At 39.5% G+C, this 14,303-nt stretch overlaps 1 protein-coding gene across 3 annotated transcripts; it reads left to right on the top strand.

Annotated features, from left to right (window-relative positions):
- Nucleotides 1–1,390: 1,390 nt before the first annotated feature.
- Nucleotides 1,391–13,779, top strand: nsun3 (NOP2/Sun RNA methyltransferase 3). 3 transcript variants are annotated; one of them, XM_080439819.1, is made up of 7 exons: nucleotides 1,391–1,593; nucleotides 2,825–2,928; nucleotides 3,199–3,433; nucleotides 3,874–4,087; nucleotides 4,362–4,516; nucleotides 8,144–8,265; nucleotides 13,688–13,779. In XM_080439819.1, exons 1-7 carry the CDS (start codon nucleotides 1,429–1,431, stop codon nucleotides 13,743–13,745), a joined length of 1,053 nt encoding a protein of 350 aa, XP_080295945.1. In that variant the 5' UTR covers nucleotides 1,391–1,428; the 3' UTR covers nucleotides 13,746–13,779. The 3 variants fall into 3 exon arrangements, with proteins under 3 accessions (XP_080295945.1, XP_080295943.1, XP_080295944.1); XM_080439817.1 differs by lacking the exon at nucleotides 13,688–13,779 and adding an exon at nucleotides 8,985–9,742; XM_080439818.1 differs by lacking the exon at nucleotides 13,688–13,779 and adding an exon at nucleotides 8,985–9,742 and having other exon boundaries at nucleotides 3,199–3,418.
- Nucleotides 13,780–14,303: the final 524 nt, after the last annotated feature.

Genomic DNA, 14,303 nt, shown 5'->3' on the forward strand with positions numbered 1-14,303 from the left:
GTAACTCTGATTAAGAGTGTACAACCAAATGGACTCGTAATTGTACACTGTCAGGGTTAAATGAACATCTCTGAGGATTTTACAGTGTAGATTGGGGTCACAGAGATCATTAAAAATAAATTGCACCAAATGGGGGTCCGTGGCCAAATGCATATCAAACTGGGGGGCCCTTGACATTAAAAAGTTTGAGAATCACTGGTATAGTAGACCACACAGGCAATGCATCACTGTCATAGTAACAACTCTTCTCGGGGCAGGCATAACAGCAGGGTATTTGACCAAAGAAGCTATCCATCTCTGTTGCTTCCCCGTTAGTCGTTAACCAGAACAATTATTTCAATACATACCATAGACAGAGGCTTGAAACAGGGAGGAACTATGTAGAACTGTGTGCAATTAAATCCACCCTAGGCTGATTTTGTTTTAAAAAAATTGGAGATTAAAAACATGGCAGGCTAGTAAGCAAAGCAGCAGCTGTAATCAATGTAAAACTTATGGTGTGTTGATTTGTGGCCCAGAGGAAATGGTGTGCCTGTGTGCAAAGCATACAGTATCGTAGGCTCTGTATGCCAAAAAAAAAAAAAAACAGGGTACAAAACCCTCCAACTTCAATTTAGATAAGTTTATTGAGGCTCTTTTCTTTTTCTTATTTTTTTGCTTGGGTTGTGGTTTTTACTTTTTACCCTATAGCACCCTCCCTGACCAGCGCCATTGAGTCTGGTCAATGGCGCTGGTGGTCAATGCCACACTTTTATTATCTTTTCATTAAGCCTTGGCTTTAGCTCTATTAAATCAGAATGATACGCATTAACGCTTAACGGTGGGAACGGAACGGTCGGTGCCGTCCAAGTTCAGAGAGGAGGTATTTTAAAAACGTACAGTTCGTCTCTCTAATGTTTTTCTTCCGGGGTCTTGACCAGCGTTGCCATGTCTGCTTATTAAAACCGACTTTGGGCTCGTTTTTCTGTAAAGTTGCTTGTAAATATTAATAGTTGCGCGTGATGCGTTTTTTGGGGGCTTTTGTTTCTAAAGTGTAGTTGCTATTGGGGCTTGTTTCCTAAATGTTGTTTAAACCAGTGTTTCTCAAACATTCAAACAAGTCAAGGACGGACCCCCAAATTAATATGTATATTGTCTGTGAACTGCATCTGAAAGTATTTAATGCAAAAATATTAAACAATATTCTTTTTTTTTTCTTCAAGATTTCTTTGAAATTAGCCGACGCGTTGTGAGCTTGTAGACTAAGTTTAAAGGGCGAAGGGCGAGCTTCTTTTGGGCTTGTTTTCATAGACCTGCGGTTGCTTATTTCTCTCACAAAATATGGCAACGCTGCTCGCTAATGTTTTTCTTCCGGGGTCATTGCTCATATCGTTCTTGCTTTATAGTTGTAACAGACTAGAGGAGAGAGAGAAGTAACAAAGCAGGCGAATGTTGTTGAAACGTTTTTGTTCAACAGAGTTTTCTCATATCAACTGGAGGTGTATTTGTTACAGAACTGAACGTTTAACGGCAGAATGTTTACGTTTATTTTGTTCATACAACTCTAACAATGAGTTAGAACAGCTGACTGAGCAACAAGGAACTCCCAGCCAGGTAAAGACAGGCGTTAATAATCACACTGGGCTGACTTATAAACACAACACCTTTTAAACACTGTGGTAGGTTAGGATGGAAGTGTAGGCTACTGTAGCTTAAGCCCCAAATCAATGCCTGGTTTTCATCCTATTTAGGAGCCACAAGCAGTGGTGGAAAAAGTACTAAAATGTTTTACTTTAAGTAAAAATATCAATACCACAATAAATACTCCATTACAGTAAAAGTCATGATTTACTTGGGTGAAAGTACAAAAGTATTGGCATCAAAATACACTTAAAGTACCTGAAAGTAAAAATACTCATTATGCACAATGTCCCATTTCAAGTTTTCAAAATGTAAGCCAGAATCTTTTCTATGTGTTTGAGTTTGGAAGCGCTCCTTTTCAATCACTCAACATCCTGCATAAGTATGTGCAATTTGGAAACGGGTGGACATTATTGTCGTTGAGTGATTTACATTTTTGACAGAGTCAAAGAGGATAATCCAAGGCAAGCTGTCCTGTCCGTACAGGTGCAATATTGATGATTGTATTGTTGTTTAATAAAATCAGATCATTGGGACCTCTCTGTTTCGTGAATGGAGCATCCAAGCTGCTTGTGGTTACATATTTACTAGCCGCAAGCAACCCTTAGATCCTATTGTTAATATCTGGAATCTAGTGTTGCAATACCAACCCTTGACAGCCCATACATCCAAACAGATCTGATTGTGTTAAACGATGTTAAACTTATTTTTAACATTGCAGCTGTACGAAAACCTTGAATTATCCTCTTTCTATCTGCAAAGTTTTTGTTTCATAGAAATACACCATAGACATGTTATGAGCTGCTTTCTGTCAATAAATTCTGTGTAGGTGATTATTTTTCTAAGTGTTTGGAATCGCTCGTTGGAAATCACACATTCAATTCAACATCTGTTATTAAATAACCAACGATCCGATTGTATAACCAATTAATTTAGTAAAGTATTAGTTGAACAAACATTGGTCTCTATTGAGGTAAACTACAAGGAAACTGATATATCAATAGTTTCAAATTGTTTTCAAATTGTTGTATCTACCGTTGTGGTGACATCATATCAAACTCATCCATAGTACTAATTAACTTCTAAGAGCTGAGCAAGAAACACAAGCTCTCAGAGACATTTTTATTTATTTTAGTCCAAGCTCATTTTCCACTCCTACAGTTTACAACATAACCTATATTGAGCCTCCTCGTTTTGACAACAGATAAAGCGAAGCCAAAAGAAAAAGAGATCTCCATGCCAACCAATATTGGACTGTTTTGATCAACAATACAGTCATGAACTTGGAAGATTATGGACATCTGCAAGGTAAAGACTGCAGCAGTTCAATGCTGTTCACTTGTTGCTTCTCACCCCTGACACAGTAAAACAAACAAACACACATAAGCGTGCGCACGCTTGTTCAGCTACAGTATGCTTGACTTGTCTCAATTTAGTTGTTGCCAACATCCCCACCCACTTAAAGCAGCACTTCATCCATTGAACATTTTTCAGCCTTATCTGGTCCTCCCTAATTCTCATTTTACTCTCATTCACACGCACACTGTTTATGCCTTTCCTTTGGACTGTCCTCTACAGAGCGGTGCTGCTGGACCCTCATTCCTGGCAGTATGCGGTCCTGCTCAACCGCTTCACCACCCTGACAGATGTCAAACACACGCTCACATCACAGGGCTTCTCCAGCTTACTGCTGCAGACTGAAGCATTCGCACCGGACTGGGCCCCGAAGACCAGTGAGACCCATCTCCCTCTAGACACCGCCTCTCAACCATTCTGTCTGGCCTCTCAGTCTAAGCAGGTCCTGTCTTCCAAGGTCATTACAGTTTAGAAAATGTCATTCATTTTTTTACAAGTGTGTTTGCTAGTTAAGTTTATCATATATTTTTGGAAAAGGCTTATTTGGAGTTTATTTAATTTTTAATTAATTTTAGTGTTAGTTTTAGAGTGGGAAGATTCAACGATCAGAAAAAAGCAAAAATAGCTGATCTATAAGCTCACAAAGCGATCGATTTGTGATGCCTTGTGACCTTGTAGATAAGCTAGTTTCACAACTTTTGATTTTTTTGGACAAAGACTCAAATTTATTCTCTATGATTTTTCTTCATTTGTGTTAGTTTTGTAAACACAGTACAGTTTTTTTTTTTTTTTTTTGTAAAGCCTATGGATTGTTTTTTATTCAGCTAACACTAGATGGATTATTTTGTTTGTTTCAGTTAATTATAATAACCCTGACTCCTGTCTTCCTCCTGTCAGCCTCCAGCCGCTCTACAGTGTTTCGTACACCCGACAGCGCTGCGTTTTCCCTCCCAGCCTCACAGACCTGGGCAGCTGAAGCAGTACTACCTGCTGAATGCTGCCTCCCTGCTGCCAGTGCTGGCGTTGCAAGTCAGGGATGGGGACAAAGTCCTGGATCTTTGCTCTGCCCCCGGGGGCAAAGCCTTAGCCATTATGCAAACTGCCAACCCAGGTATGACACCCATTTCTATTTGAATATTTGGTCCTATTCCATGGGCATGTTTCTGTGGTTTTGTGCAGTTTATACTAGAATAAGACGGTGTTATTCAACTAGCTGTACAGTCTTGAAGTTCAAACACTGAAACTCTAAATTATGCCTTCAAGCAGTTTGCCAATCATGATGTAAGTTAGGAATATAAATTGTCAATCATGTATAAGTTGTCTCTATTGAATGCATATGTTCTAGCTTTTGATCACATTCTCTGGTATGCTACTGTATGTTCCAGCATTGCTGTGCTGTAATGAGCCAGACCCCCACCGGAGAGACTGGCTCGTCAAAACCCTGGAATCCTTTCTTCCCCAGTCACAAAGCAGCACAGTGGTTGTAACCAGTCAGGATGGCAGATCGTTTGGGCAGAGTGAAGCAGGCACTTATGATAAGGTAGCTAAATAATTGATGCCTTATAGTTTTATTTTTTCGTCAACTACCTTTTTTCACTGACGAAAACTAAATAAAAACTAAGCTATGATGACTAAAACTAAGACTGAATTTATTGACAATTTTGTCAACAAATAAATACTAGACTAAAATGTTAGTGAGGGACTAGTGGAGAAGAGATCCAGTAGAACTAAAAGACAAGTCATTTTATGTTGGTTGCGCTCTGGAAATAGCAGATCTACAAGCTAACAACGCGACGCGTTGTGAGCTTGTAGATCGGCTATTTTCAGCATGCAACCAATTGTAAAATCAGCCATTACGACACCAAAATACATTTTAGTTGATTAAATCAACTGTAGATTTAGTCGACTATAATCTTATGAGATTTAGTGGACTAAAACTAGACAAAAACTAAAACATTTCAGATGACTAAAATATGACTAAAACTATTCAAAAGACTATGACTAAAACTAAATAAAAAAAAATCTGTCAAAATCAACACTGACCTCAACTTGTATTGCACCTTTAATATGGCCAGGTGCATCGGAAAACTAAGCATATCCTGAATCACAATACATTACATACTCTTTATTGGGCACTCATATTACTGTATTTTTAAACTAAAGTGTGGACGTGGAAGAGCTCACTACAAATGATATTCATAGATCTGGTGAAAATTCTAACTAACACACATGATGTTTCCAAAGAAAGAAAGAAAGAAAGAAATGTCCAGCAGAGGGAGTAGTTGCACTTCTTTTACCAACACTGACCATTGTAGTAATATGGTTGGCTCACCTAGTATTATCTATTCAATGACCACAAATGCCCAACGTGGTTAAACTTAAAAATGTAATGTCTACATCTGCTTGAACTTGATAAGTTGAAAACCGACTATTGGAGTTTTGCTCATTTAGACAAGATGTGAGGTACTTTAAATAGTTTTTTCCTTTACTTGCACTCAACCGGTATTATTCAGAATTGCTGTTTTCATGCATGGGATGCAGGTCAACTTGTGAGCATCACTTAGTGGCTGATACCGAGTAAGAACAGCGTCCTTGAACAGGGAGGAGATGCAGTCATTCTCAGTGAGCCAATAGTAACAGGGTCAGCAGAAATATAAATTCTTATGAAGCAGAATATCGTTGCTGTCGGGCAGAAACCTAGTACCTCCATATTTAATCTTTTTACGTTTTCTTTTTTTTCTTCTTTTTTGTTAATGTCCTACTTTGTCAAACTACAGTGTCACTCACAAGTACCAAAAATAGCCAATCTACAAGCTCACAACCCGATGTGTTGATAGATCTGCTTTATTGTCTCCGCCAGGCCGAAAGGCATGGCGAGAGAGTATGTTTTCGCCCCTGTCCGTCCGTCCGTCCGTCCTGTCTGTGTGTGAACAGCTAATCTCTGGCACCGTTGGCCCGGTCGCTCCGAAACTGTGCACACACACTCCCTGGATGCCAATTCAGAACCTCTGCCTCAAATTTTTCACATGGGCCTGTTATAGCGCCACCTGGAGGCCGATTTGTGCAAAACCCATTTCTTTATATTACTCCTACAGATTTTATCCAAACGTCATGCAAATCGGTACACAGTATCTCTATAGTCATCTGATCAACACGGATCTGTGCGATTTCCCATATTCCATCCAACTTTGGCTAAGGTTGGCTTCCAAAATTTGCAGGATTGGTCCGTTTTGAACAAAATGCCTCAAATCATGAACGCAGCTTGCGATTTCCGTGAAATTTCACAAACACATTCCCACTACGCCGAGGAACAAATGGCACTTGACCATTTTTTAAATCAGCCTCATGGTGGCGCTATAAAAGGCTGATTTGTGTTTTTAACTATAACTGCACCGATCTGCATGAAACTTTGCATGCACACTCCCTAGAGGCCAAGGAAAAACATCTGCCCTGCATTTTTCACATTTGCCTTTCATAGCGCCACCAGGAGGCCCACTTATGTAAAACACATTTTTGGATATTAAGCCTTCAGATTTTATCCAAATTTCACACAAATCGGTACACATGATCTCTATAGTCATGTGATCAAGATGGAACTGTTTGATTTTTCATATTCCATCCTGATTGGCTAACATTGACATCCAAAGTTTGCAGAAGTGGCCTGTTTTGAACAAAATGCCACAAATCATGAACGCAGCGTCCGATTGAGGTGACACTTTGCATGCACATTCGCACTATGTTGAAGAACAAATGCCACCCTTTAACATTGCCCTATTATAGCGCCACCAGGAGGCCGATTTTTTCAACACTTTTCTTTTTTGTATTACTCCTACAAATGTTGTCCAATCATCATGCAAATCGGTACCCATTATCTCTATAGTCAAGTGATCAAGATGGTTCTGTCCGATTTTTCATATTCCATCCTGATTGGCGAATTCCGAACATTGTTGGCCCACAATAACCTACCTGACCTGGCGGAGACCTGTGCTCCGAGGAGCACTTTTTCTAGTTCGAAACTGTTTTGAAGTGAAAGTGGTTAAGTGTGTCTGCGGGTTTTATAAATATTGAACCATTAAAAAGCATTAACAAGAGCTTGTGACTAAGTAATAACTACATGAAATTCATGAATCCATTGGAACAGAGGTCATTTTTTATTTTTTTTGAAAAGTAACAGTTTTGTAATTGAATTAATTAAACATCCCTTAACCACTCAAAACCCAGATCGACAAGCTCACACCTCAACGCGTTGCGTCGCATTGTGAGCTCGTTGATCGGCTCCGAAAGCTTTCCCCACAATAACAGATAACAGAAAAAACACTAGTTTAGAGCCCTGAGGGACTCGGCTCAACCATATGGGGTTTAAGTGGTTAATTAAAACCAACAGATGTGTTGTTGTAACAGATGTGCCTGCCATCTCAGCAAATTGAAAAAACTTCACCATCTAGAGGTCAGGGGTCACATTTAATATGGATGACTTTCTTCTGAGAAGAACAATGAAATTAAATGAGGCAGATTGGGAGAAAGGACAAGAGATGAGAGATGCTGGAACACAAAATACAAAGATAAAAAGGTTTTGCACAACACAGGCGAAAAAACAATGTGAACAGAGCCTGAAGGAAAATAAACAGTGTGGGGGGGGGGGGGGGCTGGGGCTTTTTCCAAGATCTCTCTTTTGTAATTTTCATCTTATTTATCGTCGCTGTCGGGTGGCAACCTTGTATGTTCAAAACCGTTACCGTTAAATGGATCCAATGTAGTTATTGTTTAGTCACAAGCAAAAATGTGATTGGTTACATATTTATTAAACCCACTTTATACTTAAAAACATTTAAATTGCAGATCTGTGAACTCAGAACACGTCGCAATGCACTGTGAGCTTGTAGATCTGTTATTTTTGCTACTTTTGTTGTGACAGTAGTATAACGACAATACAGGTTAATAATAATTTAAAAGAAAACAGAAAAAGCTGAAATATGGAATCAGGACCAAGGTCTAATTGTCACATCACAGGTTTACAGGTGTAAATAAGTGGGTGAAATTTGTTTTCATGCAAGAGATACGCTATGCCTTGAACGTCTCAACTCTTGCATTGCCACTCCTCTTATCAGTTTTTCTGCCCCCTCTCACGGTCTTCTCTCGGCTCTCGTCTCGTCTCTCTCTCTCTCAGGTTTTAGTAGACGCTCCATGTTCTAATGACAGGAGCTGGCTGTATTCTCCCAGTGGCCAGCAGGGGGAGCAGAGACTGAGGGAGAGAGGCAGGCTGCCGGGCCTCCAGGCTCAGCTGCTCCGGTAGGTCCTGTTCTGTTCTGTTCTAACCTAAAACGGCATCTAAAAGCACCAAGGGACTCCTCCTCCCTATACATCCTGACAGTCTGCACTCAGACATTCTAAATGTATATGCCCTGCAAGCAGGAGGCAGGCAGGTGGGTGGCAAACAGTTGACAAAAGCTAGACAGCTGCTCCCACCAATACTCGAATGCAGTTACTGCAGGCACCGGAACTCTGTGACTGAAATAGTGTTTTTTATATATAATGCACTCTTACGCGTCCAAATATTATAAAACCAATATATTCCTAAGCTTAACTCTTTCAGTGCCATGCTTATTTATGGAATTTTGGTTCTGAGTGCCACAACCAAAATTAATTGTAAAAAAAAAAGTGCTTAGGAGCCGAGATACAGCCTTTTTCAGTAAAAAGTTAAACAAGAAGTGAATGGAGCAGCAAATCTTCAAATCATCATATCTTGGGTTCTGAACATGTTTTTGTTTTTTTTTCATGACGTATTTGACGTATTGTGGCACACGGGGCGTTAGGCCTCATGACGTATTTGACGTATTGTGGCACTGAAAGAGTTAATTTATACTTGGTTGCACACTGTGTCGTGACTCGTGACGCGCTGTGATGCGATACCAGTGCGCAAACCAAGTATAAATCAGGCTTTAGCATGATAACGGAATTGTGAGATTCCCTTTATTTAATTTCTAAAAGTGCACGTGTTTGCGTTGCAGTGCTGCACTGGCAGCAGTGCGTCCAGGGGGGATCGTGGTTTACTCAACGTGCACGTTGTCCAGCTGTGAGAACCATGCCGTGGTAGAGAGCGTTCTCAGCACCTGCCCTGAGGCCCAGGCTGAAGATCTGTGGGAGGAGATCGGTGTTCCCTTCTCAAACCATTTCACTTTTGACTCCGTCCACACGGACTGCAGAGAGCCAGAGGACAGACCATCTTGGCATAAACAATATTGCACTGTGTCCTCTTACCCACACAAACATGGCATTCTAGTGGTCCCTCAGCGGGACAATACCTGGGGACCAATGTTCTTGTGTCGAATTAGAAGGAAATGCTGAGCTTGCACACATAAATCATTTGGGAGTACTGTGTGTTCTCGTGTGCAGGGGGAGAACCCGACAGCCAAAGTAAATACAGAGCAACACCTGTTTTACACATTTTGTTGTGGTTGTCGGAAGTGTAACTTGGAACCTTTTTTATTGTGTTCGAGGCGAGCAATAGTCTTACCGGTATCTCACGCAGTTTCGTGTTGCTCTCCCTTTGAAGTACCCTAAGAGTTAATTCACACTGGAATGATTGCCTACAGGATGAATTAAATGAGAAAGTAGTTTGTCTAAATGCATTGTTTAGAGTTAGCTGGAAGACTTGAGAAAGCCTTGGAAGTACTGAAGCTGATATTATTGTGATTGCCTTTCAAGACCTCTTTCTCCTGTCTTGAACATAATTGTGTTAATAAAAGGGGAATGATTTTGTACCATGTTTCTGTACAGCGCATCTTTCCTTATTCCTTTCCAGATTCAAGTTTGCGTCATCTTTCAACTTTGAAATACATTTCCATCTTCAGTGTGTACTGGTGGAATTTTAATTATGCTTATTCTATATATCGTTGCCGGGCAGAAACGTATCTCCATATTTCAACTTTGTATGTTTTTTCATAAATTAATGCCTTACAAAATAGCCGATCTACAAGCTTTTTTTCCCCCCAGTGAAAGTCTGTGTGTTTGTGAATATTTGACCAGATTAACAAGAGCTTGTGTTTAAATAATAACTACATTGGATCTATTGGATCATGGTTCTTTTTTTTTTATTCCTGAAACGTATCCGTCTTGGACATAATGAGGTTTCCACCTGACGTGATGTTAGTCATATATACATGTGATGTGACACAGTACCATCTCACTGTTGTCTATAGATAGCTGGAGTTTGTAATGTTACACCATTTTCCAGAAAATGCAGCAGGGTTAAGGATTCCCACCCTATCTGTCCATTTTTTGTGATGCATCCCTCTATTCCATCTATTATTTACTTTCATTGTTCTTCTCAGTAGAAAGTCAGCCATATTAAATGTGACCCCTGACCTCTAGATGGTGAAGTTTCTCAATTTGCTGAGGTGGCAGCCACATCTGTTACAACAACACATCTGTTGGTTTTGATTAAGGGATGTTTCATTAAATCAATTCCCGTGCACAAAAAGTTACAATATGGTGTCTACCTTTGCAGTGATATTTCATAATCCCTCCTGGGTAAATGAGTAAATATCACTGGTGATTAAATTCTGACAATGCTTGATACTTGCAGGATAACGTAAGAATTGAATGTCCAGAACATCTTTTGTTGAAAAGGCTTTTAAAACTCTTGTAGATTTAACAGAAATACAATATTTGAAAAATTATGAAGTCCTCTTTATTGTTATAGCACCTCTCTGAATGGCTTCCAACCTGCTCACAACAAAACGAATACATAAAATAGAGTAAAACAAAAAAATATGGACTAAAACAAGAAGATTACCATAGAAATATAAATAAGACTGGGTAGTCTAGGGGCTAGAGAGAGAAAATGCATAATTCTTTGGACAGACCTGGAAAAAACATGACAGCGAGTAATATCAGCCTTTTAATGTGTTGATCAAACTTTGAAAGTTGTCAAAGACTACACCTACTGCATAGGCAGGTTTAACAAAAGGCCTGTTTTATTTTATTTTAATTGTTTTGTAGGAAGGCTTTTTAGAATAAAAATAAATAACAAATTAAGAGCATGTCAAGACATACAATGCAGAAAAGTAGACAATGTAGACATCGTAGAAACATTCTCACTCATGTAGCCTGTGTAGAGGGCAACACTCAGGAGAACATTGATGCACACGACCAGAAATATAGCTCTTACACAAGTTAAGTGGCAATATGCTATCACTTAAACTTAGTTTTGTTCTATATATTCTTTTAAACCACATATCTACTAATCTAGACTAATCATGGTTAACTGAGTGCATCCTTTCCCCCTTTTCATAGCCACTTAATGAGTTACATCTCTGCTTCACTCCTTGACGAAATAGCCGAAACTTGTCTGAGTTTTTTTTGTTTTATCTGGTTGACTTTGAGAGCATGGAAATTTCATTAAGGAATTTTAACTAACTCTGGTAGAGCACATTGTTTTTTTTCATTGTCGATTTGGATTACCACTCAAAAGAGGCTACAGTATGTTATTGCCTCTTGTCTTCAGTGTGTCTAAAGGCAGCAGATCACTTACATCAGGTAGACTGGGTGGAGGTGGTACAGAAGGTAGAGTCAAGTGGCCATTTGGGCTTCGTCTCAAAGTGTCCTTGAGCAAGACACAGAGCATTGTTCTGCTCCCGATGATTGGGTTGGTGCCTTGCATGTCTGTGAGTGAATGTATGTGAAGGGGCGAAAGGAATGAACATTGTAAAGCACTTCGGATAAAGACACGACAGAAATGCAGGCCATTTACCAAATGCTAGCCATTTACTTAAAGGAGCTACACCATGAATTTAATTTTTTTTTTTTTAATTTAATATCATATGGTGTATGTCCCTCAAACCTTTTTCAAAAGGTTTGAGCCTAAATCATCACTCAGATATACTCATCCCAAGTCAATTGTGTCTGTTAATAAAAATATATATTTTTAAAAAATATAAAAAAAATTAAAAACAATGGAAAAATTCTGCATAAAAAGAAGCATCTAAGAAAAATACAAAATCGAAAAAAAAACACTTTGAACATTTTTGAACAATTCCACCAAGTGTTTGAGGTGCCTGTTTCACCCGGGGGCGGAGCCAAAATCAGAGCCCGAAGTATTTGTTCGTAGACCCCCACTTAGGGGGGGTAGAAAAAGTTTCGGAGCGATTCGGGCACTTTTCATTTAACATTGGGTTTGCCATCAATAATGTTTGTGACCTCATAAACATTTCTGGAAATCCATGAAATGAGAAGGAATGACTGAATTAAAATAAAAAACATTTTTTGGGGTACAAGAGACACTGGGGACCCCAAAAAATACAAAAAAACAAGAAAAAAGTTATTTTCATGGTGTAGACCCTTTAAGTTTAACTGATGAATAGAAAAATAGCTGGTATTTTATACCAATAATTCAGGCATTGATGAGAGTAGGCTACAGCAGGTGAAGTAGCTGCATGAATGTGAATCCACATTCAATATTTAAGATGTTCAACATAAAAGGTTGTCTGGGTAAGCTCTTCCACAGCCTGGATTTGTCCTTCTGCATTCTCTGCCATACTCTTTAGGATATGATCAATAGAAGGGGTTACCGTAGCAACGGATATGGCTTTGCACCTGTTTCATCCAGTTACTCCTAGTTGGCCATAGACACAAGGATTATTGGGTGCATTCAGATATGGCTATTTTTATTGGCTGTCCTACTTTCTTTCCACTTCTGTGTGCCTCTCTTTAGAAATGTAGCCTCACTCTTTCTAGTGTGAATATATCATACACAGTAAAAACCCAGAGTGTTAATATATCAACACAGATAATAGCAGTACAACTCCAAGTGATGAGGAATGGAGCCAAATCGCTGCTACGACGGTGAGAGTAGCCATGTCGTTGACCTCTGTGTGAACTCTGGGTGTTGGTGTGTTCCCCGTATTGCTGTGTTTGCTCAAGGGGGGAGAATCTATAAGCAGTCTTCCCTCTACTTCAAAGAGAGTGAATGTAGGCCTGCTTTGCATAATCAGGTGGGGAACAGCTTTTTGCCAGAGAGGCAGGAATTAATTTGCGGCACTGCCAGATGCAATCATTAAAAACCCTGCCACTGACAACCAGGAAAAAGGAGGAGGGTAAATTAGAGGAAGAATTACAGCAGAGATGGATAAGGAGTTGAAAAAAGAGAGACGGGGTGAAAGAGGGATTCGAGTGTCTGAGGAAGGACAATTATAGCCAACTAGCCTCTTGTCACCTAAGCTTTGTAGAGTCACTGAGTATGGGGTTTTAGACCCACTGCTATTGAGAGTTGTCTTTGACATGGCTGGTGGACAGTTTTTCTACACTTCTTGTCTTTCTAAAGTTTAATTGTAAATTTCTAGCTTTATCATTAATTCACCAGAATGAGTGTGCTGCTTGACGGTGGCACTTGTAGAGTTGTGAATACAGTACTTCATAGTAATACTCATGGTTCAAGTCCATTACTGTATGGCCCACTTTCACGAAGACAAAGATCGTGTTGCTTTTTAGTCATATATATACATTTATTCATTGTGGTGTTACTAAGCTTGTAATGTATTCTCTGTGACTGTTAGTAGAACTGTAGTTAAGTACATTTCTAAGACAGCAGAATTTGTGGAAAAACGTACTTGTAGTGTGATACACTATAGTATAGTATACTATAGTCAGGGGGAAAAAACTGTGTGTTTTTGTTGATGTGACAGAAACCATATGTCTCTGCTGTGTCTTACAGCCCAGGGAGCCCTCAAACAGCATCACTGTCAGGACAAACAAAAATACAGGAAAAATAATGGGTGAGAGGATAACGACTGAAATCACCTCAACCTGACTGAGTACAGTCGTTTTGAGATTTTATGCCTTTATTTGACAGGACAGTAGGCTGACAGGAAATGGGGAGAGAGACATGCAGCAAAGGCCGTCGGGATCGGGAGTTGAACCCGCAACGCGCTGTCAGGCTACATTGAGCCTAGGTCAGGGCAGATATCTGCCACTTTTGACAGAGATATTGAACGTCTTGTAAAATTCATGATCTTAGGATTCACCATGACCATTTTCATATTCTGCAGTAATCTACTGTATTTGCTCAAACAACTACAGGTTGGTACTTAAGATAATTCATATTATAAAATAGTGTGGCCATATTGTGGTGATGATTTGTGGAATAAAGTAGCTCATTTAAAACGGCAAAATGCTGCTATTCTAGTATGTCGACTGTAATCATCTGTTTTCAAAGTAGCAGGCACGCAAACATGTTGGACGTTCTAATTCATTCAGGACCCATGGGATAGGATACCGTAACACATTAAAGTATGTCCACTACTTACCACATAGCTGATACTGCACTAAGA

This window comes from Gymnoscopelus braueri, assembly GCF_963280865.1.
Source record: "Gymnoscopelus braueri genome assembly, chromosome: 1".
NCBI lineage: Eukaryota > Metazoa > Chordata > Actinopteri > Myctophiformes > Myctophidae > Gymnoscopelus > Gymnoscopelus braueri.

Excerpts from the sequence above, each read along its gene's own strand:
- nsun3 (XM_080439817.1), top strand. The coding sequence starts at position 1,429 with ATGTTGTTGAAACGTTTTTGTTCAACAGAGTTTTCTCATATCAACTGG. Across the intron at positions 3,434-3,873 it reads AGCAGGTCCTGTCTTCCAAG|CCTCCAGCCGCTCTACAGTG; the intron begins GTCATTACAGTT and ends TCCTCCTGTCAG. Across the intron at positions 8,266-8,984 it reads CTCCAGGCTCAGCTGCTCCG|TGCTGCACTGGCAGCAGTGC; the intron begins GTAGGTCCTGTT and ends TTTGCGTTGCAG.